Source organism: Lagopus leucura, unplaced genomic scaffold (assembly GCF_019238085.1).
Source record: "Lagopus leucura isolate 7727_CA_CO unplaced genomic scaffold, USGS_WTPT01 Super-Scaffold_100001, whole genome shotgun sequence".
Lineage (NCBI taxonomy): Eukaryota > Metazoa > Chordata > Aves > Galliformes > Phasianidae > Lagopus > Lagopus leucura.
The window spans coordinates 91,575,175-91,601,340 of NW_024962262.1; the positions used below are offsets into that span (position 1 = coordinate 91,575,175).

General features: G+C 38.4%; 1 protein-coding gene across 9 annotated transcripts in view; it reads right to left on the minus strand.

The window, feature by feature from the left end:
• BBX (BBX high mobility group box domain containing) overlaps positions 1–26,166 on the minus strand; it is a 128,568-nt gene that overhangs the window by 16,199 nt on the left and 86,203 nt on the right. For 7 of the 9 annotated variants that reach the window (XM_042867414.1, XM_042867408.1, XM_042867411.1 and 4 more), the window contains 7 exons: positions 23,433–23,513; positions 21,129–21,209; positions 15,952–16,032; positions 12,647–12,724; positions 9,552–10,464; positions 8,541–8,679; positions 6,021–6,169 (listed from right to left, as the gene is read on the minus strand). In XM_042867414.1, the coding sequence (XP_042723348.1) occupies positions 6,021–6,169; positions 8,541–8,679; positions 9,552–10,464; positions 12,647–12,724; positions 15,952–16,032; positions 21,129–21,209; positions 23,433–23,513 (1,522 nt within the window). The remainder of the gene's footprint in view (positions 1–6,020; positions 6,170–8,540; positions 8,680–9,551; positions 10,465–12,646; positions 12,725–15,951; positions 16,033–21,128; positions 21,210–23,432; positions 23,514–26,166) is intronic. The other 2 variants (XM_042867412.1, XM_042867413.1) reach the window with 2 other exon arrangements.

The window sequence follows — 26,166 nt, forward strand, 5'->3', positions numbered from 1 at the left end:
TACTTAGGAACTAGCTAGGCATGGGTTTGTTGGTGGTGAGTGATTATTTTTGCATTATTTCCTCCCTTTTTTTCCTTTCTTCCTTCCTCCTCCCTCCAGTCACTCAAATTGTCTTTATCTGGACCCATACATTTTTCTTTCCCACTTTTGCACTTCTGATTCTGTACTCCATCCCACTCTTGGGGAAGAGAATGAGTGACTGCACAGTAACTTACTTACCAGGCAGAGCCAATCCACCGTAAGATGCAAGAGTTAGGTTTGCTTTTTCGGAGACCAGAAATAAGTTCATAGTAAAAGGCAGAAGCAAAAGCTCCCAGGGGAGAAAAGTGAGAGTGTGTTTGGCAACTGTTATTGTCCCCACTTTGATAGTACTCTTTACTAGAAATAGTCAAAAGGCACTCTAAGTGACAGTAACCAACAAAGCATACCACTAGCACAGGTGAAAAGGAAGCCATCCTTTGACACACTAATGGGGTAAACTGCAGTACAGCAGCAAAGGTATAACAGATCAAAGATTAGATAGATCATCTCTACACACTGCAAAGCTGTTTTTATGGAGTTCTCGGAAACAAACTACACATATTGGCAAAGGTAAGCAAGTCTTCAGGTTAGTTCAAACAGAGCTGTCTAAACAGAAAAGAGATGAGCTGCAGATGAAAAGACAGCTGATATCCTACCAAGAGGGCATCCAACTGTTGTGTGGCAGGATCTGTATTCTACTTGTCACAAACACTGACCTCCACTTCTTCTCCTTACAAGAAACCAGACATGCATTGCCTACTGATAAGAAACTGCAACTACGTCATGATGTGCAAGCAAGATAAATACATGTTATGCATCTGAGTTTTTGATCACTACCTATCTCTGTACATCAGGAATGAAGAAGGAAAATGTGTAGCACTTGCAAGAAGGATCAAGATTTAGGAGAACAACATTCACAGAAATCAGGTTCCATTTCAAAAACGCTGAAAAAATAGAAAGGTAAATTCCAGACAGAAACAGGTACAGAAATACTAGGATTTTTTTATACTTTGGCTTTGTGGATAACAACAGCCTTTAAAAACAAAACAAAACCAAAAAACGTAATCAAAAACAATACAGAAATCAAAATTTGGGAAAAGATAAATAATATCATGAAATACCCAGACATCAAAGAACAAACCAAAGCAAAAAGTATTCCAGGCACCATCTTAGACAGCATTGGCTTGAATTTTAATAGCTCTATTAGAAGACATAGAGAGAATGCTAGAGGGCTTGGTAGAATAGGCTGTATTCACTCAAACTTATTTGACTGTTTCTGTGAATTCTGTAATAGGTTCCTGAGTATCACAGAGTTGAATGAGCAATATACTGCCAGAGCAGCAAAAATGCAAAAGAAGGCACACAGAAAATCTCAGCGAAGTCAAGGTAAAGTGTAAGTGAAAAAAATGGTCTTTTCTGAAGGCTGACGTCTAACACTTCATTCAAACAGAGACAAATCCTTCTGACAGTTCGTTCCACCAGATATGCAAGAGAGGACTCTCAGGACATTTCTGTTACTACAGTTGTGTTTCTTTGGTTTGTTTTTTATTTTTGCAGGTGTTTGGTACTGGCAACACTTTACACAGTATCACATTAGTCTCCACTTCTATAGCTCAGCCTGCACTCTCACAAACTGTTTAAATCAATCCCATAGATTGTCAGCAACTGAGGAGCACAAATGAGATTAAAAACTCTCCAGAAAACAACAGCCATTTCATGAAGAAGGAAAACTGTCTTTAATTTCTCCTGTGCTATCCAAGAAACGTTTCTGATAAGCTTACACCTGCAACATGAAGGGCATTTTGCAACACATGACACTTGCACAGGGCATTCTGTTCCCACATAGAAAACTCAAAACATTGATCTCATTGGGATGAAAAGAGAAGACATCTTCTTGTAAAGAAATTTCCAATATCCTACCCTTTTTGCCTTTTTCTTGTGAAATAATGTCTACAGTTACTTTCACATTTACATGTACAAATTGTCTAGCAATTGCTTAACAGACTGTTCAATTCTTTGAAAACTGCCACATCCAATCCTTAGATTAAGAAACGAATCAATGAACTGCCAAATACAGACCTCAACTGGAGAGACAAAGAGACCCTCCTGCTGAGGTCCTTGCCTCACCCTATGAGACCACTGGGTTGGTGCAACTCCCACATTCTCCACAGCTCCTAGAAGAACTGAGCTCACCAAATATTAACCTCTGCATTTCGAAATCTCTCAGGACAACAACATCGTATTTTTGTGACCTTTGAAATTTTACAGCATGTCATCTCCAGACATCCTAATGCTCAAAACTGAGTCTCCAAAATCCCAAGCTAAGGCTGAAAGGAATGCCACAGAGAAGTTATTTTAAGTTGATGCTTTATTTCTAGTCCTAGAGTCCATAAAAAAAAAAAAAAGCAGAAAATTCCTTTCATAAATAACAGTATAATATGCTTTCTTCTACTTGCCTTCCCAAAACAAGAGCTTTAGTGAAGTGCTTAGTGTGTAAGTGAGCATTTATTCACAGAGCACGACAGAAATAATGACTATGCCTGCTGCTCATTTTTGCAAATAACTGTATTAGTGACTCACTGTAGACTGATGGCTTCTGTGCGGTGGGATGTTTTGGCACATATGCCATTGGAAAGGAGAAAAATAAAATCAGTCACAGATCCAGTGAATGTTGGAGCAGGCCATCTGTACAAATTCAGCATGGCTGTATTTTTCAGCCATTTTGTTACATTACTACAGTAGGTGCACAACCCTGGTACCAAACAATCGGAGTGGGATTTGCAGAAAGGTCGTGGCTTATTCAGTTCTACTCCCACTGAAGATTCCTGCTAACATGATGGGAGCAGAATTTGGACAAATTAGAAACTTCTGGGGAAAAGAAAAACCTCTTTCATTTAAGAAAATTCAGCACTCACTTTACACATGGAATTAAAACAGTTACGTCACAGGGTTCTGTAGTGTTTTTATATCGAAAGAACTACCTGAAGTGAGGACTGGGCACAAGATAGTGGAAGAGTTCAGTGGACACTGATCTACTGATTTTCTGCTTTAGAGCAAAAAAAAAGTCCTGACAATCCTGTTTGGGTCAGGCAACAAACCAGGCTTATCTCCTTATTTAGCTTCCTGTAACTATAGTTTAATAACATTTGACAGAAAATCAAATGTGGCACCCTTGTCAGGCAGGGTAGAATATGTTTTTTTGTTTTGCTTTAAGGCATAGAAACCTAGTTATGAAACAAACGTCCCACCTCCAAACCAAAAAAAAAATCCTATTTTTATTTTCCATACATCCTGTGGAAGTTTCAGCATGCATCACTCTGATCTACTTTCCATATTTAGTAAGCACTAATCCAAAGTCTGCAGAAAATACACTTATCTGAAGACTGAAAACGCATGGGAAGTTTATCATTCTGCCAATGCTCATTCAGGAAAAGCTGGGCTCAATTTTAAAGAGCACTTGCTAAACCTACCCCTAATGATCAGTATGTATTGTTGGAAAAGTACATACATAGGAGGCCTCACTCATATATGTTCACTGCATTTGTAATGGATGCCTCTTTTAAAGCCTTACACCAAAAACAACTCCAAGAAAGCATAAGCAGCAGAGACAACTCCACACAAGAGGACAAGACAGAGAACAGCAAAGTTAAGGTCTCCTGTGTCCCTACACAAAGTTACACCCATAGAGTTGTATGCCTCTTAACAGTTCATGCTCATCACACTGCAAAAAAAAAAAACAAAACAAAAAACCAACCAAACAAAAAAAGCCACTTCTGCTTTTGCTGAATTCTAATGGTATAAACATGGTAATTCAAAAAAACTCAGAACCATTCCAAAGCAGTCTCCATCATTTTGCACAACACGTTTGCTTCCCATGCTTTCCTTTAGCAGAAGCCTAGTATGTAGACCTGTATGCATAACACCATTGGAGGCCAGAATTCTCTAGGTGTCTTTGGACTCAGAGTTGGTAAGCAAGCCAACAGTGTGTTTAGGCTGAACAGTCTGTCAGAAGAAACAAATTAATTTGGGAATTCAGCTTAATGGGTTTTCGGCACAGCTGGAACCATTTCCCTATAGATCTAGTAAGCTTGGTTCAATGCAGTTTTGTTCAGGTTGCTTCAAATACACAGCTTGCATGCTAATTTTAAGAATTCTAAAAAATCTGGAAGAAAACAAATTAAAAATCAACCCATTACCATGGAATGCCTATAATTTTAGCAATTTTTATTTTTCTTTTCCAAAAGAGAAAAAAAGAAAGATATGTTGGGAAGTTTTTCAATTAGCTTTTGGGAGCTGAGCCTCACTCTCCAGGGAGCTGGAATGACTGATGCCAGCTGCCAGCTCTCTCAGCTAGCTGTTGTGAATTCAGCATTCACTGAAATTGGGTACAGATAGTGATATCTCAGTCTGGATTTATTTCAGGGCTGTGGTTATACGTTCACTGCATAAGCACTGGTGTCACCATCAGATATTCCTGCCCCTGGCGCTGCTTGTTGCAACCCCACAGCTCAGTTGGTGGAAAAGTTCACATGACTGCTGGCCATCTGCTTCAGCACAGAGTCAGCTGGTTTAGCTTTACGAACCCTTATTGCCAGCTACAGGCAAATGCTCCACAGCCTCTTCCTTAGGGCTGTGCCAAAACTACTTGTATCAGGATTGTGACCTGCTTGCAGTTATGCTTCTGACCTTCCTTTGAGACATGGCTAAAATCTTCCTAAGCCTTGTAATAGTGATGCAAACAAGGATAAAAACCAGCTTGCTCTTAGGAACCTACCAAAAAAGCAAAATTCCAGTTCTAGGTTACCTGGCTGGAATGACACTGTATCATGCAATTTAAAAAAACAAACAAACAAACAAACAACTCTTGACCTGTTTTGTTTGTTTGTTTGTTTGTTTTAAGGACATACAGACACTTGAAGAGGTAAATACTATAGCAAGAAATACAAGCAGCTGCTATTACAGCTTCAATTTACAGATCATCTTGTTCTCAAAAGATGTTGCTTAACAGACCATTGTATTAAAAAAAAAATAATAAATCATTCGTGCATATCAAAGAAGTTCTGTCAAATATATCCCATAAAAAAAAAAGAGCCAGAACTCAGTTGGTACTAGCACAAGTCTAAATCTGCAAAAGTCTGACTGTTCCATATCTAATTATATATATATGAAAGTCAATACAAAAACTGACATGTGCTAGAAAAGAACAGCTGCTCAATCTTGCATATTCTAATGTAATTATTTTTGAAGCATTCAAAAAGCAAAGACCTAATCCAGGGTTGCCTGGCTAAAATACACATACTGGATTTGAAAGTCAGCCAGTTTATGATACTATCATAGTAGCAGAGCATGATTTTGTGATGCCAGAGTCAAAAAAGCATCTTCTGTAACATATATTCACTTCTCTACTACCTCTGTTACAGGTTGTCTGTAAATAAAACAGCCAGATGTGTCATGAGTTTTTCTTCCTTTATAACCCCAAGCAATGGAGCTGAGCAAAGGCAAAGCATTTTTATCAGAACAAACTGACAGTGGAGAGTTAGGATCCTGAGGGGGAAAAAAAAATCACATTTGATTCAGACACTTCTGGTATCCTATGTTTTAATTTATAGAGCCTAAAAGCACTCTTAAATGCAAAACTGCTTAGAATTATTCTCTGAAAAACTTCAAAATAGCTTTTTGATATTCTGCCATTTTCTCCCTATTTTCCCCCGAGAAAACCTGACAAATCCACTTTTCTAACAAATATTCCCATTTTTGTTAAATTTGTTTGCTATGAGGAAATTATTTTGTGTACAAGCTCCAACAAGCTCTACTCAGCATGGAAATCAGAAGTTAAGACTACAGCATAGAATTTAATCCAGGTGAGAACCTAGTAGCTTCATTGCTAGAAAAATGTTTTGACTACACACTTTCCACATGTATAACAGTAAGGTAAGAAGACATACATTTCTGAGCTTGTCAAAGCGTTGTTATTAAGAACGTAGTGCACACTAATTTACCTTTGTTGGATTTTGGTTGTTCAGATGAGCCGCTTCCAACCTTTCTCTTTTTCCTTGGAACAGATGAATTTTTCCTGTCAAAGGTAATAGGACTGTATTGAGGGAGGCTGTTGAATTTCTTTTCAAATTCTTCTTCCAACTTTGCTAAGCTAAAGGGGAAACAAAACCAATCAAATTAAATGTAACTGCATTTCTAGAGAAAAGATATATTATGAATACGAGTGCATACACACATATACATGTACATATATTGAGAAGGAAAAGATGCAGACATACTGTAAACAAACTATATTAATCCAACTTTGGGATATGTACATACAATCCAGCTTCTGCATTTGTAATTAAGTACAAAGTAAGTTTTAATAGATGCAAATAATGTAAAAATAAAAATCAGTGTCATGCTGGTGACATTTAGCTGCACAGATTTGTAAATTAGATTTGTCTGTTCTATGAGGGGAAGGAAAAAAGGCAAAACCAATAGATAAACAATCTGGACAATTTCACATAAAGAAGTCACATCACGCTGGAATGGAAATAACAATTCAAATTAGAGCAAAAATGTCACACTATCTTAAAAAAAAAATGGCAAGTGATCCAATCTTTTGGGGAAATAAAAAGTAATTATAGAATGTTGTACTTCAGGATTACAATTAGCCTTGTATTCCTTCTGGGGGATTATATTTCCTCTCTTCTTATTTGTTGGGAGATGAGAAATACAATTAGCTCATAGCTTCAGGAACCCTACATAGCTATTTGCTATGGAAAACTAAAACTCAGTAGATGTTGGCATGACTGCGAGTCTGTGATTCTGTAACTGTTGGAAGAGATGGGCATCAGATTCCATACACTTGGAAGTGCCATAATAAACATTAATTCTTTCTGTTTTTCTTGAAACATGATGTAAATTCAGTTGCATTCTGAAACCTTTGGTACACAAAATGATTCTTTGTTTGACCTCTACTCAGCTGTACACAGACGAAGCACACCTGGCATGCATCGCCAGGGCAAACGTAGGCAGCTACCAATGGAGAAGAAGCTAAGAGGACACAGAAAAGTAAGGGGAAAAAGGAGCAATTCCAATGGCAGCAAGAAAACCCAACAGACAGATGCCCTAATGCTGAAAGGTGATGAAGGGAGCAAAAAGGTTTAAGAAGGGTGAGTAAAAGTAAAAACAGCTCTTTGAGTAGACAGAAGATCAGGCAGAGTAAGGAACAAGGACAACCAATACCTTCTTCAGCACTTTGGCTCCACAAATTCTGCCTTTACAGAGCTCATATTCATTAATGGCATGGCTAAATCAGGAACCAACATCTGTAAATATGTATTTTTCCCACCCAGCCAGATAACTATGGTAGAACAGTATCTGTCAAATGAATTGGTACACAGTTTTCATAACAACCTTGAATAAGTTATTTGAAACTACTTTTTTTTTTTTTTTTTTTTTTTTGGCTAGGAAATCCACTTAGTTTTCATGCCATAACATGACTTAAAAGTTTCCCAATTTTTAATTTAAAATCTGGACAATTACAAAGTTTATATGCACTGCACTAGAAATACAAGGTGTACCACTAGTTTTGCTCCAAAGAAGAGAACGCTTGGAGACTTTCACCAATTTAATATCTTTGCTGCACAGTGAGCTGCATATGTGAGCTATATTTCCTATAGAACAGGTTATAAAAAGGGCATAAAAAAGGCTGGCACAAAAGAAACACGTTATAGTTTTAAGCATGAAGCATGGAAAATCTACTCCTTTTTAAATTCATTTTCACCCTTTGAATTCAGATAATTGGAAGTCTTCAAGAATATGCAAGTTAGTATGAATGGCCAAACAGATTTTACAGCTATGCCTGCAGTTAAATAAGTCTGTTAGTACTCTTACAAAAATTATTATTCAAATAGTAGAAGATTAATTCTATGCAGCTGTACTAAATTTCAATGCATTTGAAATCATTAATTATTCTTCTGGTATACTTAATTCCTTTACTGTACATACATCTTGCCTCTATGGAGGCAAAATGGTGTATCTATCATAATTATTTACAAATATTAGAATGGTACTTAGTTTTCTTCCATCAGCAATTTCAAGTGGGCAAAGAAATCTCTTTTTTTCTAGTCTAATTCTGTTTTCGCTGCTTGAACACCTACTCAAATCTTCAAATATTGTTTATAAAGTGCTTTGAAAATATCATGAACCCTCTTCATCTCCTGAGCAGGTAAATATTGTATTTTGCTGTTTTTTTCTTAAGCAAGTGAGCAAATAATGTCATTCAAATTTGTTTACATTTGTGCAAACCAGGAAAGATCTCAGAGAAATTACTTTGGGATATATATAACCAGCAGGAATCTAGAGTATAACTCAACCAAAGAGGTTGGCAATTTTCAAGAATTCTATCTCATCCTGATTATGTAGTTTAAAATGTTTGAGTGTTAGATATTCACTAACTGTTATGGGGAAGACTCACTCTTAAGGTATCAGGCTGACCTTGTTAAAACTCTGAACAGTGTAAAACTGCAACTTACCCAAAAACAAATTCTTCCTTTGGCTTAGGCCTTTTCAGTTTTTTGTTCCCGCTTGTCCCACTTTGGGAAAAAGCCCAGTTTTCTTCATTCCAGCATCCTTCATGATCTGAGGAGTTGCCTTTTCCTGAGCTTCTTTTTCCTGGGATGAAGGCAGAAAATTGTTTCTCATCTTAGAAAAAAGTGCTAAGGTGAGCTCAGAAGAAACTTGCATATCCATTCATCAATGCAATTTATGATGTCCGACCTTTCTCAAGGAGCTGCAAAACAATCCTTCTTCCCCTGCCCGAACAAGATAATCAACTTGTTGGCGACTTTTTTTTTCCCCCTCCTTTACATATATACTACCTTCAAAATCAGGACCCTCTGAGGTATGAAGGAAGACAAAGAAATGAGTAGATTTACAGTAACAAACTTACCTAAATTACAAGCACCTTTTTTCATTTCCACTTTGAATAATTACCCATTTAAATCTACTATTTCGAAAAACATATTTCAGTATATCTCATGAAAATTTCTGGAAGCGTTCAGTCTCAAATGTATCCTTTTCAAGGCACAGTTTTCTTGTTTATCACCTACAGCAAAACTAACAACCAAAGGGAAAGCACAACATTTCTGCCTTTTGTAGGATGGGCAACTGTGCTCAGAGCCACAGCTTCAAGAGACATTTACACGGAAAGCAATTGGTCAGGGTTATATGTAACACAGATCCTACAGACTACTATCAGCAGGCTGATGAATCAACTGGACAAGCCTTCAGTCAAAAAGCTAAATCTCAGATCACAAAAGACAAAACCAAAGAAGCACAGATAAATAGGAATGCAGACTGCAGGACTCAAGATGATCTGCCATGGACCATGAAGCCCCCAAGCCCCAGTATTTCAGGCAATCAGACACAGAAACCCCATCACACACTTCTTAAACACCAGTTTAACATAAACCGTTGCTCTTCCTCCCATACCACAGCAGACTTGCGTGGTTCATGCTGTAAATGAAGCAGTTAAAACCACCCACCTCTGTCCACGTTAGCACGCAGAGACGTAAGCATGCCCTCTGACACCAGAGTTTTATAAAGAGCACCTTTGCAAGATCTCTCTGATTTCCTGGAGCCACAGGTTTCTATTTTTTTAACACAGTCACTGTCCTCTGTTTTGACCTGTTCTGGTAAGCTCTGGGGCACCACCTCCTCTGTTGGGGTCAGTGGTTCCACTTTAATGCTATCAGAAGCCTCACAGGGTACTTCCTTGTTGGCTGTAATACTAAGGAAATCAGGAGGCTTCGATTCTTTGGTGGTCTCCATGGGTTTCTCCTTTGATGTCTTCTTCTCTTTAGATTTCACTTTTTTCTTTGGTGATTTTGTATCCAACATGCTTCCCTTCACATTTGAGGATGGGCGGGCTTTTTTGCGTGGAGTTTCTTCAAGTCTCTCAGCACCCCAATCTCCTTTTGCAACAGCTTCAATTGTATACATTACACTCTCAATGTCCGACTCGGAGGACTGCCTCTTTTTACAAGGCTTTTTAGGGGTGGATTTTTCATTCGTGTGCCGGTCCAACTTATTTTTCTTCTTCTTCTTCTTCAACTTTTCTGGCTTGCCTAGCCCAAGGATACTCATTTCAGCTAATGAAAGCTCTGGAGAACGGCACACATAATCCTTTGTGTTATCATTTCTCTCAAAAGGATTGCTATCCTTTAGAAGACTAGTAAAATCACTGCATTTTACAGTTTCTAATTCCTCAGCTTTTGTCTCATCCCAGTTTTTCAATGTCTCTGATTGTTCCATTTTTCTTGTACAGGAGTCTTTTATTGTTGTCTTCTCCAGTTCTTCCACTTCCATTTCAGGAACTTCCCTTGTCACATCTTCTGATACTTCCACTTTTATTTTCCCAGGTTCTTTCACTTTTACCCCTTCTGAAGCAAGGCACATCTAAAGCAAGTTAAAAATAGTTACTATGAAATAAACATCAACTGTTAACATTACTTACCTGTATTATCAGGAGTGCTACACAGGAAATCTCTCTAGGATCCTAATTTATGAAAGCAAACTATGCTGAAGAACAATACTGAAAAAAATGCCGAAGTTCTAATGAAGCAGATGAAATAAGACTAGTGGATTCTATTGCTGTAAAAGACAATAACAACAACAACAAAAAACCCTACAAAAACATAATATTCTAAGTTGTGTTTCCATCCTTCAAGTGCCTTTTACATATCCTGGAAAGACACTGCTAGACTGATTTTTCAGAACATCTCAAGTGCAATGGAACAATACAGTATCTCACTGTCACCACAGTCAAGCTGTATGGAATCTCAAATCCATACCCCTCGCAGTTTCCAAATATCTCCACAAACAATTCTCTCCTCCACTTTCCAAATGGCCTCCAAAAGTGAATAAAAAATTTGACCAAATCTCAGCAATCATTTTCCTTTATTTCAAAGAGAAAAATGATTTGGAATTTACTATAAAAGCCTTCCAAATTTTTATTCTAATGTCACAGCCCTATCCTGCAAAGAACTGCAAAGCAGTAGTAGTTGCTATGGTTATCTCCTCCTGGAGATAATGTTAATGGAAACCAAAACAGCTCATTCTGTCTGAAGAATAGTGATATTCAAAATAAGAGCTATAACAAGGTCTCTCAAACTACCATGTTCTTTCAGCAATTACTTGGAAGATGCATTCAGTTTTGGATCATTTGTAAGTCATGCTGACACTGCTACAGAGGCTAGCACTTCACAGCGTCAAGCAGTTGTCCATGGGAAGGCAGGCTTTCTTCTTACAGTCTCTCTTATGGCTTCCTAACCTGAATTTCAAGTTCTATTTTGTTTCTAAAACAACCGTCAATTGAACAGCCACATGGAGTGAAATGAGATGGTAGAGACTTGCTTTGAACCAGACATCAATGTCGCCTATCCTGTAGCTCAGCCCACAGGCCATGTGGTCAGAATGGATGTACTCTGCAAGTCACTGGGTTTTCCTCGCATCGATTTTGGATTTCTCAAATTTTTGCAAAGTAAAAAGATCACTTACAGAAACATACATCAGCAATGATAGGACTCTGCAATAAGTTTCCAAAATTCCTTCTGTATCATATTGGGTAGAAATCCTTGATGTGGCACAAGTCAAACTAGGCTGACCATTAGAAACACTGAAGAATTGGCAGCTCACTGTCTGTTCATAAGCAGGTTGGATTACACCGTGAGAATCCCATAACTTTGCTGAGCTGGGCTCTGGCACCAGTGTACCTCTGTGGCTTCACTGCACTATGATGTAAACCAGTCTGTGATTTCCAGAAGCCAAAGATCAATCTTACAAATGCAACTCATTGAACATTAATGATACTTTGTCAATTAAACACATTCTCTCACCAATGGATTTTTTTTTCTTTTCTACCTTTGCTTCCCCTGCAGCAACCAATAGTACAGAAGGCTATATATGTAGCTACAAAAAGGTGTTTTTTGTTTTGTAAGATCTAAATAAACTCACAATTCAGTCTTTAAGATTAGGAATATATATTTAAAAAAAAAAAAAAAAAAAAGCTTAGAAACAAAAGAAATAAAACATTCCTGTAAGAAGGCATTGGTTTTAACTGGTCTTAGATGGAGAAGTTGCTAAGAGAATGATAACAGAGCTTTGAGAAAAGTTATTGGCCGGCTCATTCTTACAGTAGTATGTATGAAAGGCAAAAAATAACAAAAGTGGCTAATGCCTTTTAAAAGGTATTTGTAATGACAATGCAGTTTGAACAACAGACCAGCCCAGCCCTTCCTTTGAACTCCATTCTGATCCCCCACCAACCAAACCTATCTAGTCAAAACCCTAATCCCTAAAAGGAGGGATTGAAGTGATTCAAATGGAGATTGGATAACCCCTTTACTATCAGGGATTGGTACTTCTCATCAACTGCAACATGGAAACTTAGAAGTCTACAAACTGATTGCTAATCTGGAGTAATCTTACCATTTTACACCCAAACTGTAAAAACTTCTATAAGCTACAGTGTAATTGTAACTGTGGCAATGTACCGCCTTCCAGACTCGGGCGATCAACACCATTAACTTCTCTGTCCCACTGCACCTGTAGTGATTAGTCATCAGTACTTTAACATTACCTCTGCCAGTTGAAATAATGCTGATGTTCCACACTGCTTTGTTAAATCAGGACCTGAATGGGATGTACTTGAAGAAATCTAAAACAAACAAACAAACAAACAAACAAAGGAGAAGAATAAAGAAAAACATTATTTCTCCAGAATAATTCTTCTATGTTTATCACATCATTTGAAAGGATTATTTCTTTCCTCTTGACAAACTGCATTCATAAGATTACATAAGCATATCAAAAAGAAGCATAGACATGTGTGTGCTGTTACAAATAAAACCTCACTACTACACTGCACCAGTAGAAAACACCATGGACATTAAAAGCTATTTCCAGATTTGGGGATCTTCTTGACAGGATTCTCTCTGGAGGATGAAGTGAAGTACATACTTTCTCAGGTGTAAATAGACTCCAGAGGCTCTGTTAGGGCACTGCATCAACCTATACAAGCACACAATCCAGTTGATGCTTCTGAAAGCTTTGTTAGACATTGGTTTGCAAATTTCTTTCACTGTCGCAGTTTAAGAAGCTTAGTTCTCTCAGGACATGGCACTGCCTGGAAGTGTCCTTCAGGATTCATGTAACAGATTTGCTATGAAACCAAAGTCATGCAGGAGCTCTCAAGGCTTTGATAACCTTTCATGATTACTCTTCAGCATATGGGAAACTGTTTCGCAAGCAGATATCCAGTTATTCTCAAAGAAACTTTCTACTTCTATTAGATTGTATTCTACTTCAGCATTTTAGTGTTTTGCAACAATTTTCAGCTAGAAGTAAAAAAATAATTTTCTGAATTTATCAAAGCATCAGTCTCAGAACATCAGTATGAAGAAGAAAATGTTTACTGTTAAGGATATGTTCTAAAATCTTTGATCAACCTTGCAGGTTTCTTACAATTGCTCCCTTGGAAAGAACTTGAATTCTAGGAACTGAGGAACTAAAGCATTTGCTTTCATTCCAGTACCTCTATCAGCTCAGCTTTTACTGTTTCCAACCAACATGCGCCCAAAAACCTGCTTTGCAGAAATCACACTCATCACTGCCATACAGGAAAGAACAAAAAAAGTTAAGAATGCTATCTCTATGCCTCCCAAATTCTGATGATTCCAGCACAAGTCTCTGATTGCTGCTTACAGCCAGGCATTGTTAGTGCTGCAAACACGCTGCAGAACAGGAGAGATCTCCTTGCCTCCTGGAAGTGACATGCACTCAGCCATTGCCTTTCCCCTGCACTGAAGGCTGAAGACAAAGTGTCTGTGCATTCAGACACTGCACAAGGCCTAGCAGAGCTGATTAGTAGATTAGTAGCAGCCTGTCAGGCTTCAGGCTGCAGCATGGCTGCTCCAACTGCTTTTAGAGCTTTGAAATTCTTAGAAATCTTTAGGAAAGTATTACATCTGCTTTTACATTTTATCACCATCTGTAAAATACAGAAAATGAAGGCACAGAGTGGGGAATAAATAAGATAAAATTGGCGAATCCACATAAGAGAGATGTAGGAGAAGCAGAGCAGTGTGGCGTGCCAAAGCTGACAGGCTCCCACGCTCAGGATCTCTGCCATGCAAGCAGCATGCAGACAGCAGTCCAGCCCCCTCCAGTGCACAGCATCTGTGGTTTGGAGTTACAGTGGCACAGCACAAGTGTCTTCCAAATGAACCTGTAAACTTAAGATGCCCTGGAAATGATGTGAGCTTAGTTTTTGTGGGATACTCCAAACCAGGTCCTAAATTGCTATCTGAAAAGTTAAGCTGAATCTCACTTTATTTGTCCAATTACAATCCAGCATCATAGATATCTCCAAAAACCAACCAACAAACAAACAAAAACAGAATAAAATCAGCAGTTCTAATCTACTATAAGAACTAGAGATAAGGAAGATGTGCTAAGCACGCCTTTGTCATTTCAAATCAGAGCCTTTAACACTAATTCTGTATATTTACATAGCCTTGTAGGAATCCATCTGCACAATAGTCAAGACAGAGACCGTGGAAACCTGACCAACACGCTGAAGCCACACTGCCACACTCAAGCTTCACTTCTTCCACGAAATGCAGCACTAACCCTGCACTCCTGTGGACAGGCTTCTGCACTTCCCTGAACTTGGGTCTTCATAGTCACATGGCACCTCTGAATGGTGACTTCCAAAAGTCAGGCTGAACTCAACAGCCATACTACAGAACAGTACTTCTGCCTCATAACAAAGCACACCTCTGAAACTTCTAGCATCTCCAATTTGGTGTTACGAGCCTTTTTTCTGTCCCAGGGCTGCAGCAGTCACTGATGGTAGCTAAGGGTAATGACCCTTGCGTTGGCACTGCTGATAATGTTGCAGCACACACGAACAAACAGTATTCCTGCCAGAGATTGCCTCTAGGGTAAGGTAAATTTTCTTCTACTCGTGTAAGTCCTCAAAGTTAATCTTCCTAGTAGCATTACCATCCTTGCAAGGCATGAAATACTCATCTATGCAGGCTCAGAGCATGGCGTTTTCTTTCAGGGCTTCCAATCTTTTTTTCCTCTGAGAGGAATTAGCCTCAGCAGCAAGAACATATGCATGGACGCTGCTAGAAAAGATCCAAAGAACCACTTTCCTCACTGAAGGAAATCATTTTGGAAACAACAAAAAGTAGATGAGTAAGGTGGCAGGAACCTCCCTTACTCACTTGGAAAGCAGCATATAATTTTAACATTTATAGGCCAAGCCTCAAAAGTTTGATTTATCCATGTGAAAAAGGAGACCTCCACAAGGTTACACTGAAAACTCTTAGAAATTTTCTAGGATCCTGGGAGACCTTGCCTTGTATTCTTAATTTCTACTGACACTGTAAACTTCATAATTCAGCATACTACTTCAACGTCCAAGCCTTCATACAGATTCCTGGATGATCTCAAAGTTTACTTTTCTTCTCTTACTATTGGGTCCCCAGTTCAGCAATACACCTTCCAGGCTCTTAAATAAAACTTCACATTTTGAATCCCGGTATTCACCTCTTCGTTAAAAAATAATGTAATTGTCTTGTCATTGCTATTGTCCTGGGGTTAGTTTTTATTACAGTAATAAGGTTAATATTCCTGAAAGAAGATACAACTTCTGTACGGTGTCCAATAAAAGATGCACATTTACAAATGCATAAAGAAGAACTAGGTTCCCCAGGCCCACTACAACTGCCTAACTCTCTTATTATTTGATTATTTACTGAGTTATGCCTCTGGAAATACTGAATGTAATGCTAGAGCAAGCCTTGTACAACTCATATTCTGAGGGGGGGAAACCACACATCTTCTCATTGTGCTGTTAATGAGTATAAATTTTACCTCTGCCAACTGGAAGAGTGCCGACTTCCCACAGTGCTTTACTGGCTCAGGACTTGACAGCTGGGAAGTATTTGATGAAATCTAGGTTTTAAATGAACAGAGGAGAAAATATTTCAGTGTTAATCAGGAAAGAAAAGAAGGAAGCAAGAAAAATAGTGAAGAAAGAATTAGTTAAATCTGTCACTTTTAGATCGTTCTGGCAAATGGCTCTACTTCAAACTAGAAATCTCATTCAAAAAACACGTAACAGGCATTTAGAAGTTAGAAGAACACAAGCACCAATAATATTCTGATCACACTGTGTGTTTTATGCCTCTCCAGTTGAACAAAACGTACTTAAAAAACATGAACTGTGGTGCTCAGTGTTCAATAAAATTCTACTGTAAAGCCCAGGCATTATTTGGTCAGATATAGAGGAAGATTATTTATTTTCACAGGCACTGGATGCTCATTTCACCTCCTTTCTTTAGGAAAGAATGTCTTTACATTTGGAGATCAGCTTTCTATACAGATGTTGCTGTGCTAGCACCAGTGCTTGCTAAATAATTCTCACTGCATTTCAGAATTGCTTTTGCTGCCAAACTGTTCTGACCTGCTTCCAAGCACAGTATTACGAGTTCACCAACACAACAATTATCCATTATTTCTTGCATTTTATTTTGTCTGGTATGGCATTACACAGTAGTGCTCGGGGTGGAAGTCCTGGAAAACTTTTAGATAGGGGCAAGATCACGAGTGTTTCTTTGACATCTGCCTCATTATAAAAATATACATATATGATCATGACCTTTTGGATGGAAAAATTATCAAAGTAGCCTCTTTTTTGGCATTTGAGTTTGTTGTTGCTAATAACTGGATTATTTGAGCAGCTTTCCCATGGTCAAGGAGATTAATTATATGAAAAAAATAATTCTGAAAAATCCTGAAGTTTTTTTGTTTGTTTGTTTTTTCTTAACTGCCAGCTACTAAAGATATGTTGAGTAATGTCTGACCATGCATTATTATTTTAGTAATAAACTAAAATAATTCAAAATCCTATTTCTCCCTTGGTGCAGCTCAGTGAACACACCTAACATCCCAAGACTCCTTGTACCCTGTACCTCATGGGAAGAGAGCTTTACATTTTCCTCTTTCTACTGTAATACATTCTCAGTTCTTAATGGCTTCTTCAGCACAGTATGAATGGTAGAAAAGGAACGCTCACACATTAAAGTGCAACCTGAGAATATGCAGGCATATTTTGCCTTCTGATGCACAATGTGAGAAAAGAGGAAAAAAATTAGTTTTGACAATGGGTTGGGCACTCAACAAAATGTGAGAACCTTGCAGTACCAATTAGGAGAGAGGGATGCAAAATTCTTCTTAAGAAAAAAAAAAAACAAAAAAAAAACAACACACAAAAACCTTCATCAGCAAGACAACAAGCAGAAAGAAAAAAAAGAAAGAGACCTATTTAGAACCTGTTCTGCCAAAGTTCCTGGCGAAGTGACAGAAGAGTGCAGCTGATCGATCAGGTCTCCAAGGGATTACATAGCTCATTCTGTGCCTAAACACTATCTTCCTTTTTTAATCAGAGTAATCAGTACCTGCAGTACCACAATCACAAATAGCTCCTTCTTATGCTGAGGCGTAACTTAGGGACCATTATGATCCAGTTACTTACTATACCTTGAACCATGCAGGTGATATTTTAGCTCCTGTATTACATTGTAGTTTGCACAGGATGCATGTGTCAGTTTTTCACTCATCTCTCCACCTCCCAGTCATTTCATTTCAATAAAGATATTTAATGATTGCAGCTCATAGACAAACATCAAGTATATTTATTTTAAATAATGACTTCACCATAGAAGACTACAGCTTTACCTAAGAGAAGTTGGAAGAGAACAAACTGAACTAGATCTCACAGTCTCAGTTTCACAGCATTTTGATCAAACTTTTGGTTCAAGACTTCTTCAAGGCTTTAACAGAAAGGGTTGCCATCAAGTCTACTAAAAGTGAGTATGTGAGAAGGAAAAAGCCATCCTCACGCTTACGTTTGTTCTTTAACAATGATAAACTGTTGGACTAGCAAGGAGAATTCTACTCTTCTGAATGCTGGATATGATTGTATGTATTTCAGTTAATCAACCTAGAGGAAAGCTTCTGAAGAGCAGCTGTAAGTGAACAGTTTGGGTTTTTCAGCTTCATTTTACTTAAAATGGTTAAACCAGCAGTTTTACTGCTGTTACTCTCTGGAAGCTTTATCTATGTTTAGTAAATGATAAAACTTTATGTAAGTAAGCCTAAGAGGTACTAGTGTCTTTTTTCTACAGAGCAGTCCTCACCATCTGTTTGCATTTGCCAAACACACATCCATGTAAGACCAAGAGAGCAAGGGACCCCATCTGCTCTGCTTCCCTCACACAGCAAGTCGAACAACAGCAAACAGCCCATGTGAGCAGGCAGCTTGCAAACGACCATCATGCAAAGTAGCACAACCCACTGCTGAGAAATAACTGGCCTACATACTGGCTTTCCACAAAGGTAGCAGTGAGAAGAAAAAAAAGAAGGACCAAGTATTTGCAAGATCAGAGTAGAGAGAAAAAGCCAAGAACGTAACTTGGCCACACACCAAAATTAAAAACAAACAAGCAAATAACAAGTTATGAGGACATCGTGTTATCTTGGAAGACCACTGCAATTGCTGCATGCACACTCAGAGGATCCAGCAAAGTATCACTCCCATGATTCTGATCAGCTGTTGCAGCAAGTCAACATAGGGCATGTCTCATTAATCGTATCCTTATCAGCTTTAATTGAAGACTACAGCACACGTGGGACAGAAAGCCAGGCTGATTGAGGTTCTAAAGAAAGAATTCTATACTACATCAGCATATAATGAGCCATTTCTGAGTGACAGCAGACTTGGACACCTCTACTCAAGGAGTACATTTAAGATGACAAATCCACTTAATGGGACCACCGTCTTCACAAAGAAACATTCTCACTCACCCTGCTGCAAAGCAGTAAAGAGAAAGGAAACATATGACGAACGCCCAGTCAGAACCAAAAATGAGTTGGGATGGCTGCCAGAAGTCTCCAGGCACCACAAGCACAATTCACATTTCTTCACAGGTCTACTTGGCCACTGGCTATATAACTACTTTCTCTCCCTCTCTCCCTCTTTTTCTTTTGTAGCACCGTACACTGCTGACAGCAATCTATTGCAAATTGCTTACCATAATTTAGTTTACTAAATGCAGTAATGCATTCATATTGACAAGACCCAGTAAGAAGTGGCTCAAAAAGGAATGGGATTTTTGCCAGACTTGACAAAGACACCCTGTGCAAATGGGTGAGGTCTTTATAAGTCTTTATAACTTTAAAGTCTTTATAACTGAAAGAGCACAAGCAGCTTTAACAGCTAGAATAATTACAAAAAAAAAAAAAAAAAAAAAAAAAAAAAAAAGCAGCTTAAAGAGGTTCTTTATCATGCATGCATAGTATTTTCCCCTGGAACAAAGCAAATGAAAATCAAGTGGCAATCTTAAAATCATTTCTCTGTTACTTTAGATAAAACACAAAGTTAGTCACTGCCACTGAGGTTTTATAACGACAGTGAAACATATGAGGAATAACCGTGAAATAAAGTTAATTTTGGGATGATGGGTAGTTCTAAACACTGAAAAATAGCCAAGAAAATACAACTTCCCCCAGACTACAGTAACATTTCAGGATTTTTAACAGGAAAAAAGATAAGTCCTGACTTTAAACTTGTCCTCTCCAAAATCTAAGTAACTTTTAGGCACCTCTTTTTCCCCAGTATTTGATGATTCATACGCGTACTCCAGTGTGACAAGCGAGTTGCCTTAGCATAGTGGTATGAGATCCAATACACTTCCACATTCTTAAGACAGTTTTCAGGTTTGATGTTCTGTTGTTTCATCATTTAGGAGAGAACCGATTTTAGATTCTGTGAAGCTCTGAAGGTGCTGTGAGTCAGGTTTCATGAAATGTTTGAAAATGCTGCACTTGTGGGACTTTGAGCAACCTGGTCTAGAGGGAGGCGACCCTGCCTATAGTAGAGGATTGGAATTAGATGATCTTAAAGGTCTCTATAGAGTCATTCTGTGATTCTGTACTGGAAGGATATCATATTCTGCTCAACTTCACATATAACTAAAATTGCTGTTTAACTGAAATGTATGATGGCCAAGATTTTTGAAACTAACTTAGCAAATTTACTTGTGCAAGTCTTGTCAAAAAAAATTCACAAGAACGTTCTGTAGTTTAGATCTTTTACTTTCTTGGCTTCACCTGCTAAATTCCACTAACTTTCCTTGGGAGAACTTTCCAGTTTAACCTGCAACTTAAAAAAAAAAAAAAAAAAAGTAGCACATACAGAAGCTTCTTTACAACTACAGACACTACTGTATATTTTATAGGATTGCTTCTATTCGGTTATTTCATGGCACCTGAATCACAATTTTCTTTTTTTTTTTTTGTAATTAGAATTTTTAAGGAATAAGTCAAGGCCTAATAAATCGTCCTAGCCAAGCTAAAAATACAATATATACAATTAGATTAATATCTAAGAGAAGGAAGTCTGTTGTTTGTAGTCAAGCCTCTGTAACCCCACGGAATAATCAACAGGGCATCTTTTCATCCCATAATGTTCCTCCAGAATAGTACTAGCTCCAATAGTAGTTCCTTTACATACACACTGAGTATGCCTTTAGTTTAAGAGATTCTGCGAGCAGTACCAGACTCCCCCAAATGGAGAAAAAGAGAATGTGTGAGAAATCAGTTTACAGAGGAACATTAAACACATCGGTGAAGAAACTTCTAAAAGCCACCTATAAGAACTCTAAATTTTCTACACACGAAGGAAGGAGGATAGCTTACATACTGAAGGGTAGTTTACAAACTTAGAGGTCACCACCTAACAATGCTGCTACATATCCTGGCAGCTGTTATGAGCAGACTTTGACCTGCAAGCCTATTTTTTAGAGGATTCCTATGTCTAGGGCAGCTACCGTTTTCCACTACTGCAGCTTCTTCCATGAGCAGTGCATCGTGTCACTTCAGAAGGTCTTATTTTTTTCAATATCCCTAAGCCGCTTAACCTTCAGTGACAACTCTTATTGGCTCCATGCCTCCTCAGAGCCTCTCCTTCCATGTTTTAGCTATCATACCTCAGCAAACTGAAATAATGCAGACTCTTCCGTTTGTTTTACAGCTCCTGGAACTCCTGGCTGTGATGTGCTTGAAGAGATCTGTGAGGAAAATAATTTTTAAATTATTTAGCTCTTCAGTTTCATTATCAAACTTCAACATATAAACTTCAACAAGCAAACACTATCTGCTTTCCCAGCAGACATGTAAATGGTGATCCTGAATCGTTTCTAACAATGGAAATCTTTCCTAGGACCAACTAAACAGACTAGAACCTTTCTGAGGGGCTTGTTTTTGCCCATTGATATGTTAAAAGAGAGTTAATAACAGGAACTTGACACTGTACTATATTTCACTATTCAGTTAAAGACCCAGGCACAGAATGGTGGTGCTGATAGAGCACAAATTGCTACTTTGTGCGGAAGATAAGTGAGGGCAGAGGCACAACACATACACATACTTTTAGAAGAGATAACAGATCTATCCCAAAAACTAAGGAAGCTGCATTTTAAAAAAATATATTTATTTTTACCTTTTCTAGCTTGTGTCACTTCTTTTTGTTGCAAACAGCACTTCAAATTAATCGTACATCTAGGCACAAGTAATGTTTATTTTGCTGCTAATACACATACTTGCTGCATACCAAATGTGTGCAGCCTCACTACAAACAGTTTAACATCCACGAAAAATAAACTTGCTAATATGCATTTCTAGTTACTGAATATCAGTGAACTACTTCTGAACTGCAAGCTTCAGCAGTGCAGGTGAGCTTATTTCCTCGCATTCACTGAAATTCTTTGATGGGTAAGGCAAAGTCGGAGTTCACAAGCCCTTAGCAAGAGTGTATCTTGCAACACAGCACAGTTCCTCTGTACAGACATGATTCTGGCACTTTTTTTGTTTAAGCACTGTAAAATGAACTCAGTATTTGGACTTGTATTTGTCTTACTGGTTGCAAGACTTTACAGCAACACTGAAGAAACAGACCGTTATCAAAATGAACCATACAAAATACCATGTTGTTCAACTGACAGGGTAAGTAATCAGAAGTATCTCACTGGATTTTGAATTATTTTCATAATTAACACTGGAATTTATCAACTTTAAGAAGCTTCTAAAAATTGTTTTTAATTGATGGCGAATCAGGCATTCCCCTCTTGCTAACAAGAAAAGCCAGTAAGTTCTTTAGGAGCCTAATCGCAGATTTTATATTTCACAGTAGTCTTTAATCAGAAATAAAGGTTCAGTGACTATGACTATACTACATTTTGAAAGTCTCAGCTTTTCAGTTAGAGCTTAAGGTCTTGTGAGCTAATGTTAAAACTAAAATCAGTTTATGTACGCAAGGATTGGCATCTACCTGCTCTGTAAGTGATGACATCTAGAGAGAAATATGAAAGTATATGAAGAGATGAATAATATAGACAAGGCAGTGAGATTTGTGGCTGGTGTGAAACCAAATAACAAAATGAAGCCCCTCCTGTGACAATTTCCTTTTTCCCCACAGACACTCAAATACTGTCTAGCATCCTGTCTAATCAATATTGCTTTAGCTAAATATTTATGTCACTGGATTAAGATCATTTCAGAAGTTGAAAAGATGTAAGCAAGCAAGTGATGCTTACAAAGGGCCTGGATTCTTTGTAACCCTGTGATATTTATGCCAATTAAATCCGTTTGAATGAAGTAGGGTATAATTAAAAGCAAAAAACTCATCTCAGTGGCACTGTATAGCAATTCCTAGAAATACGTTAATAGCAATGTTGTAGAAGCACACAGAGCTGTTTTGTGGTTATAGAAGAAAATTTTGGAAATTCCAAACCTACAATTATTTTTGATAGAGCTGGTGAATAAGGCAGTCACAAAGAATCATAGAACGATTTCTATGGGACCTCAAGGAACCTCAAAGATCATCAGGTTCCAACCTCCCTGCCACAGGCAGGGTTGCTAATCACTGGATCAAGTACCAGATCAGGCTGCCCAAGGTCCCATCTGACCTGGCTAGATGACATAATATAACATCCAAACGTAGGTATCAACCGGAGTCTGTCGACACAAGTGCAGGAATGAGATCTCCACATCACTGCTTAAATCACAGCTCCATTATTACACTAGGGTTTCAGCTGTGTTCCTGAACACATCTGCACTTCAAATCAGACGCATCTACCTGACACGCGATCCAATAACTGTAACCCCCAAAAGAAGGAAGAAATGCTACCATGAATTTCAGTCAGTTTTTTTGATTTCTCTTTCAGCTGAACACCAGATACCTCTTGAAAGAAAACACTGGGAAAAAAAACAATCCCTCTTTTAAAGAAACTCACCTCTGCAAACTGAAACAACGATGACTTCTGACACACTTCCGTAGAATCAGTCGCATCAGATTGGCAAGTATTTGAGGAAACCTGAAACAAGGAGTGTGGAGATTAAGACCTCATTGGTGTTTCTCTCAAGCTAAGAACAACTGGAAGCAAAATGACATGGCAGGCAGTAGTAACATGAAGAGCTGTTTAAGAAAAGATGGACAATGTCATGTTTCACACTCCTGGACCAGCTAAATCAAATTAAAAGGTGAAAACAGCTCAGTACCTATACTAAAGTGTTTGACAATCACATAAGAAATAGCACAAAAATACCAGGGACTGGGTTTTTGGTTTTGTTCTTTTACTTCCTGTTACTCCAAATTCTGCAAGTTATATGCAACAAAACACTGATTGTTTTGGGCTGCATACACAGCTATCTTGTATTCAAGATGCAATCCATGCCACTATCTCTTCAATTTACACTTCCACTAATTACTTAGAAGCTAAAAAAAGTTTTTCAAATGGCTGAGTGTTGCTAAGTGACAGAAATAATTGCTAATCACTTCACAGCATGAAATAAGTAATTAAGGGCACCACAAGCCTAGAACTGCTTAAATAACTTACATAAATGGATATCTGTTTAGAGGTGCTTTTGAGGAGTATTGCAAGAAAGCATTGTACTTTCCAATATCAAAATTCAGACAAGAGACTGCTCCAAAAAATAAAAATAAAAAGAAATCACAACACAACAGCCGTATTAGAATTCATACAGACCTTATCCATAGATTACTGAAAATTATCATTCTAGCATCCTTCAGTAAAATAATTGTCTCGAATATCAAGTGATGCATTTGAGTATAAAAGACTTACAATATGTGAGTCTCAGAAGTTAATACACTGCTAATATAAAATAGAGTATGTAGAACAACTTACAGGAAACAGGAGGAAACAGAGGGAGGCTTTGTGGGATTTTCGGAAAATTGAGTAACAGGGTGGAATTTTTTTCCCCCAGTGATTTTTAATTTTTCATGAAATTCCAACTTACTTGAAATATTTCAAGAAGAATGTGGTATTTATCTTCTTTGTTATCAGAGCATATATGTCAATAGCACGTATTGGTGAATACCCAGTTCAGCTAGCAAGTGCATCTGTTGCTGCAGGAACCAAGCACTAAAGGGTAACCAGGCCTACAGCTTGTACTGCTGCTCATACTGCTGTCTGCTCCAGATGCTTGAGCATAACAGCAGCAGCAGAACGTTTTGCTTCAGGAATCTGCCAGCACTACTACTCCCAGAACACTGGATCCAAACGCAGGAGAATGATGCCACATGACAATTTGCTGAGGTACGCAGCTGAACTTGTTTTTTTCCCCTGCCGCAAAACCACATAGCAACAATGCTCCCATTCTATTTACTGAATGTGGCCCCAAGCCTGCTGGAATTCAGTAAGTATTTAGACAACGCTCTCAGACACAAGGTTTGAATGTTGGGTGGTCCTGTATGGAGCCAGGGGTTGGACTCGGTGATCCCTGTTAGCCCCTTCCTAGTCAGGACATTCTGCAATTCTACCCCAGGAGCACAGTCTGAGGCCACATGCTGGGACAGGCACAATTTCTTCATGTCACAAGATGGGAACAGCGTGCTGCGCAAAGAGTGAGGCCCCATTTCCTACTGCCTTGTGCTTAAAGGATAGATTTTTTGGTGCCCTGTCAGTCAGCAATTCTAAGACCATTTTGTGGTTAGAACAATCATGGTTTTACTATTAATTTCTGATATCTTAAGACAGTGCTGCTGCCTTCATTTAACAGCGGCATTACGTTGAGGATGTCATTTTTACCCAGCTGTTGCTCCCACACTTTTGGGGGAAATTGATCATCTCCAGGACTTCTGAAGACACACATACCTACTGCCAGATCAAATGTAACTCAAGTATTACAATAATTACTGGAGGGAACAGCTGCACAAGTAGCACCATTGTACTGCTTTTCTTTCCTGCAGTAATAAAACGTCCTCAATTTTTCATCATCTCTTCTTCACTTTCCTCCTACTTGCTCATCCTCCACTGCACTGAAGACATCTGTTTCTAATTTACAGCCTCGGCCATGACACTCTTTAAAGACCTGGGCAGACCAGCACAACACTGCACAACCACCCTGCAGCAGTGAGGGGGAAGCCATTAGGATGCTGCCACCATGAGCCCACAGTCCCTTGTGGTTACCAAAGCCTGCTCAAAAATGAGTGAAAACAGATCGTCTTCCACACTGACTGATGCAAGGTTTTAATGTGGTCCTGATATGCAGCAGCAAGGGGAAACTGGTACAAGAGCCAGGTCTTGGACAGTGCTACACATTCAGCCTTTTCTTGGAAGTAACCATAGCGGCCACTAGGTGCTGCTGTAAGGCAAGCAACGGACCTCGTGGGCAGGGAAGGGAGGCGAGCTTTAAAGCAAGGAGTACTCCTCACAGAGTTTCAGGTTTTCTGCAAATAAAACAGCTGCAATAAAGTAACAGGATGAGGCTTTCTCTCCAGTAATGAGAGTAATAAGAACAAGCCTCTTAAGCATTTTTATTCCCGTGTTAAGCAAAATGTGCTTGTATATGCATCACAGTTTTGCTTAACTGGTAAAAGGACCCAAATGCCAGGCAAAAATTGCTTGTGCCCATCTTGTATTTGCTGTTGCTAAGGTTTTTAACTTCCCTCGCCTACCATTTAATAATAGCTCTAAGCCTCTGTTTGGAAATCCACCATATGATAAT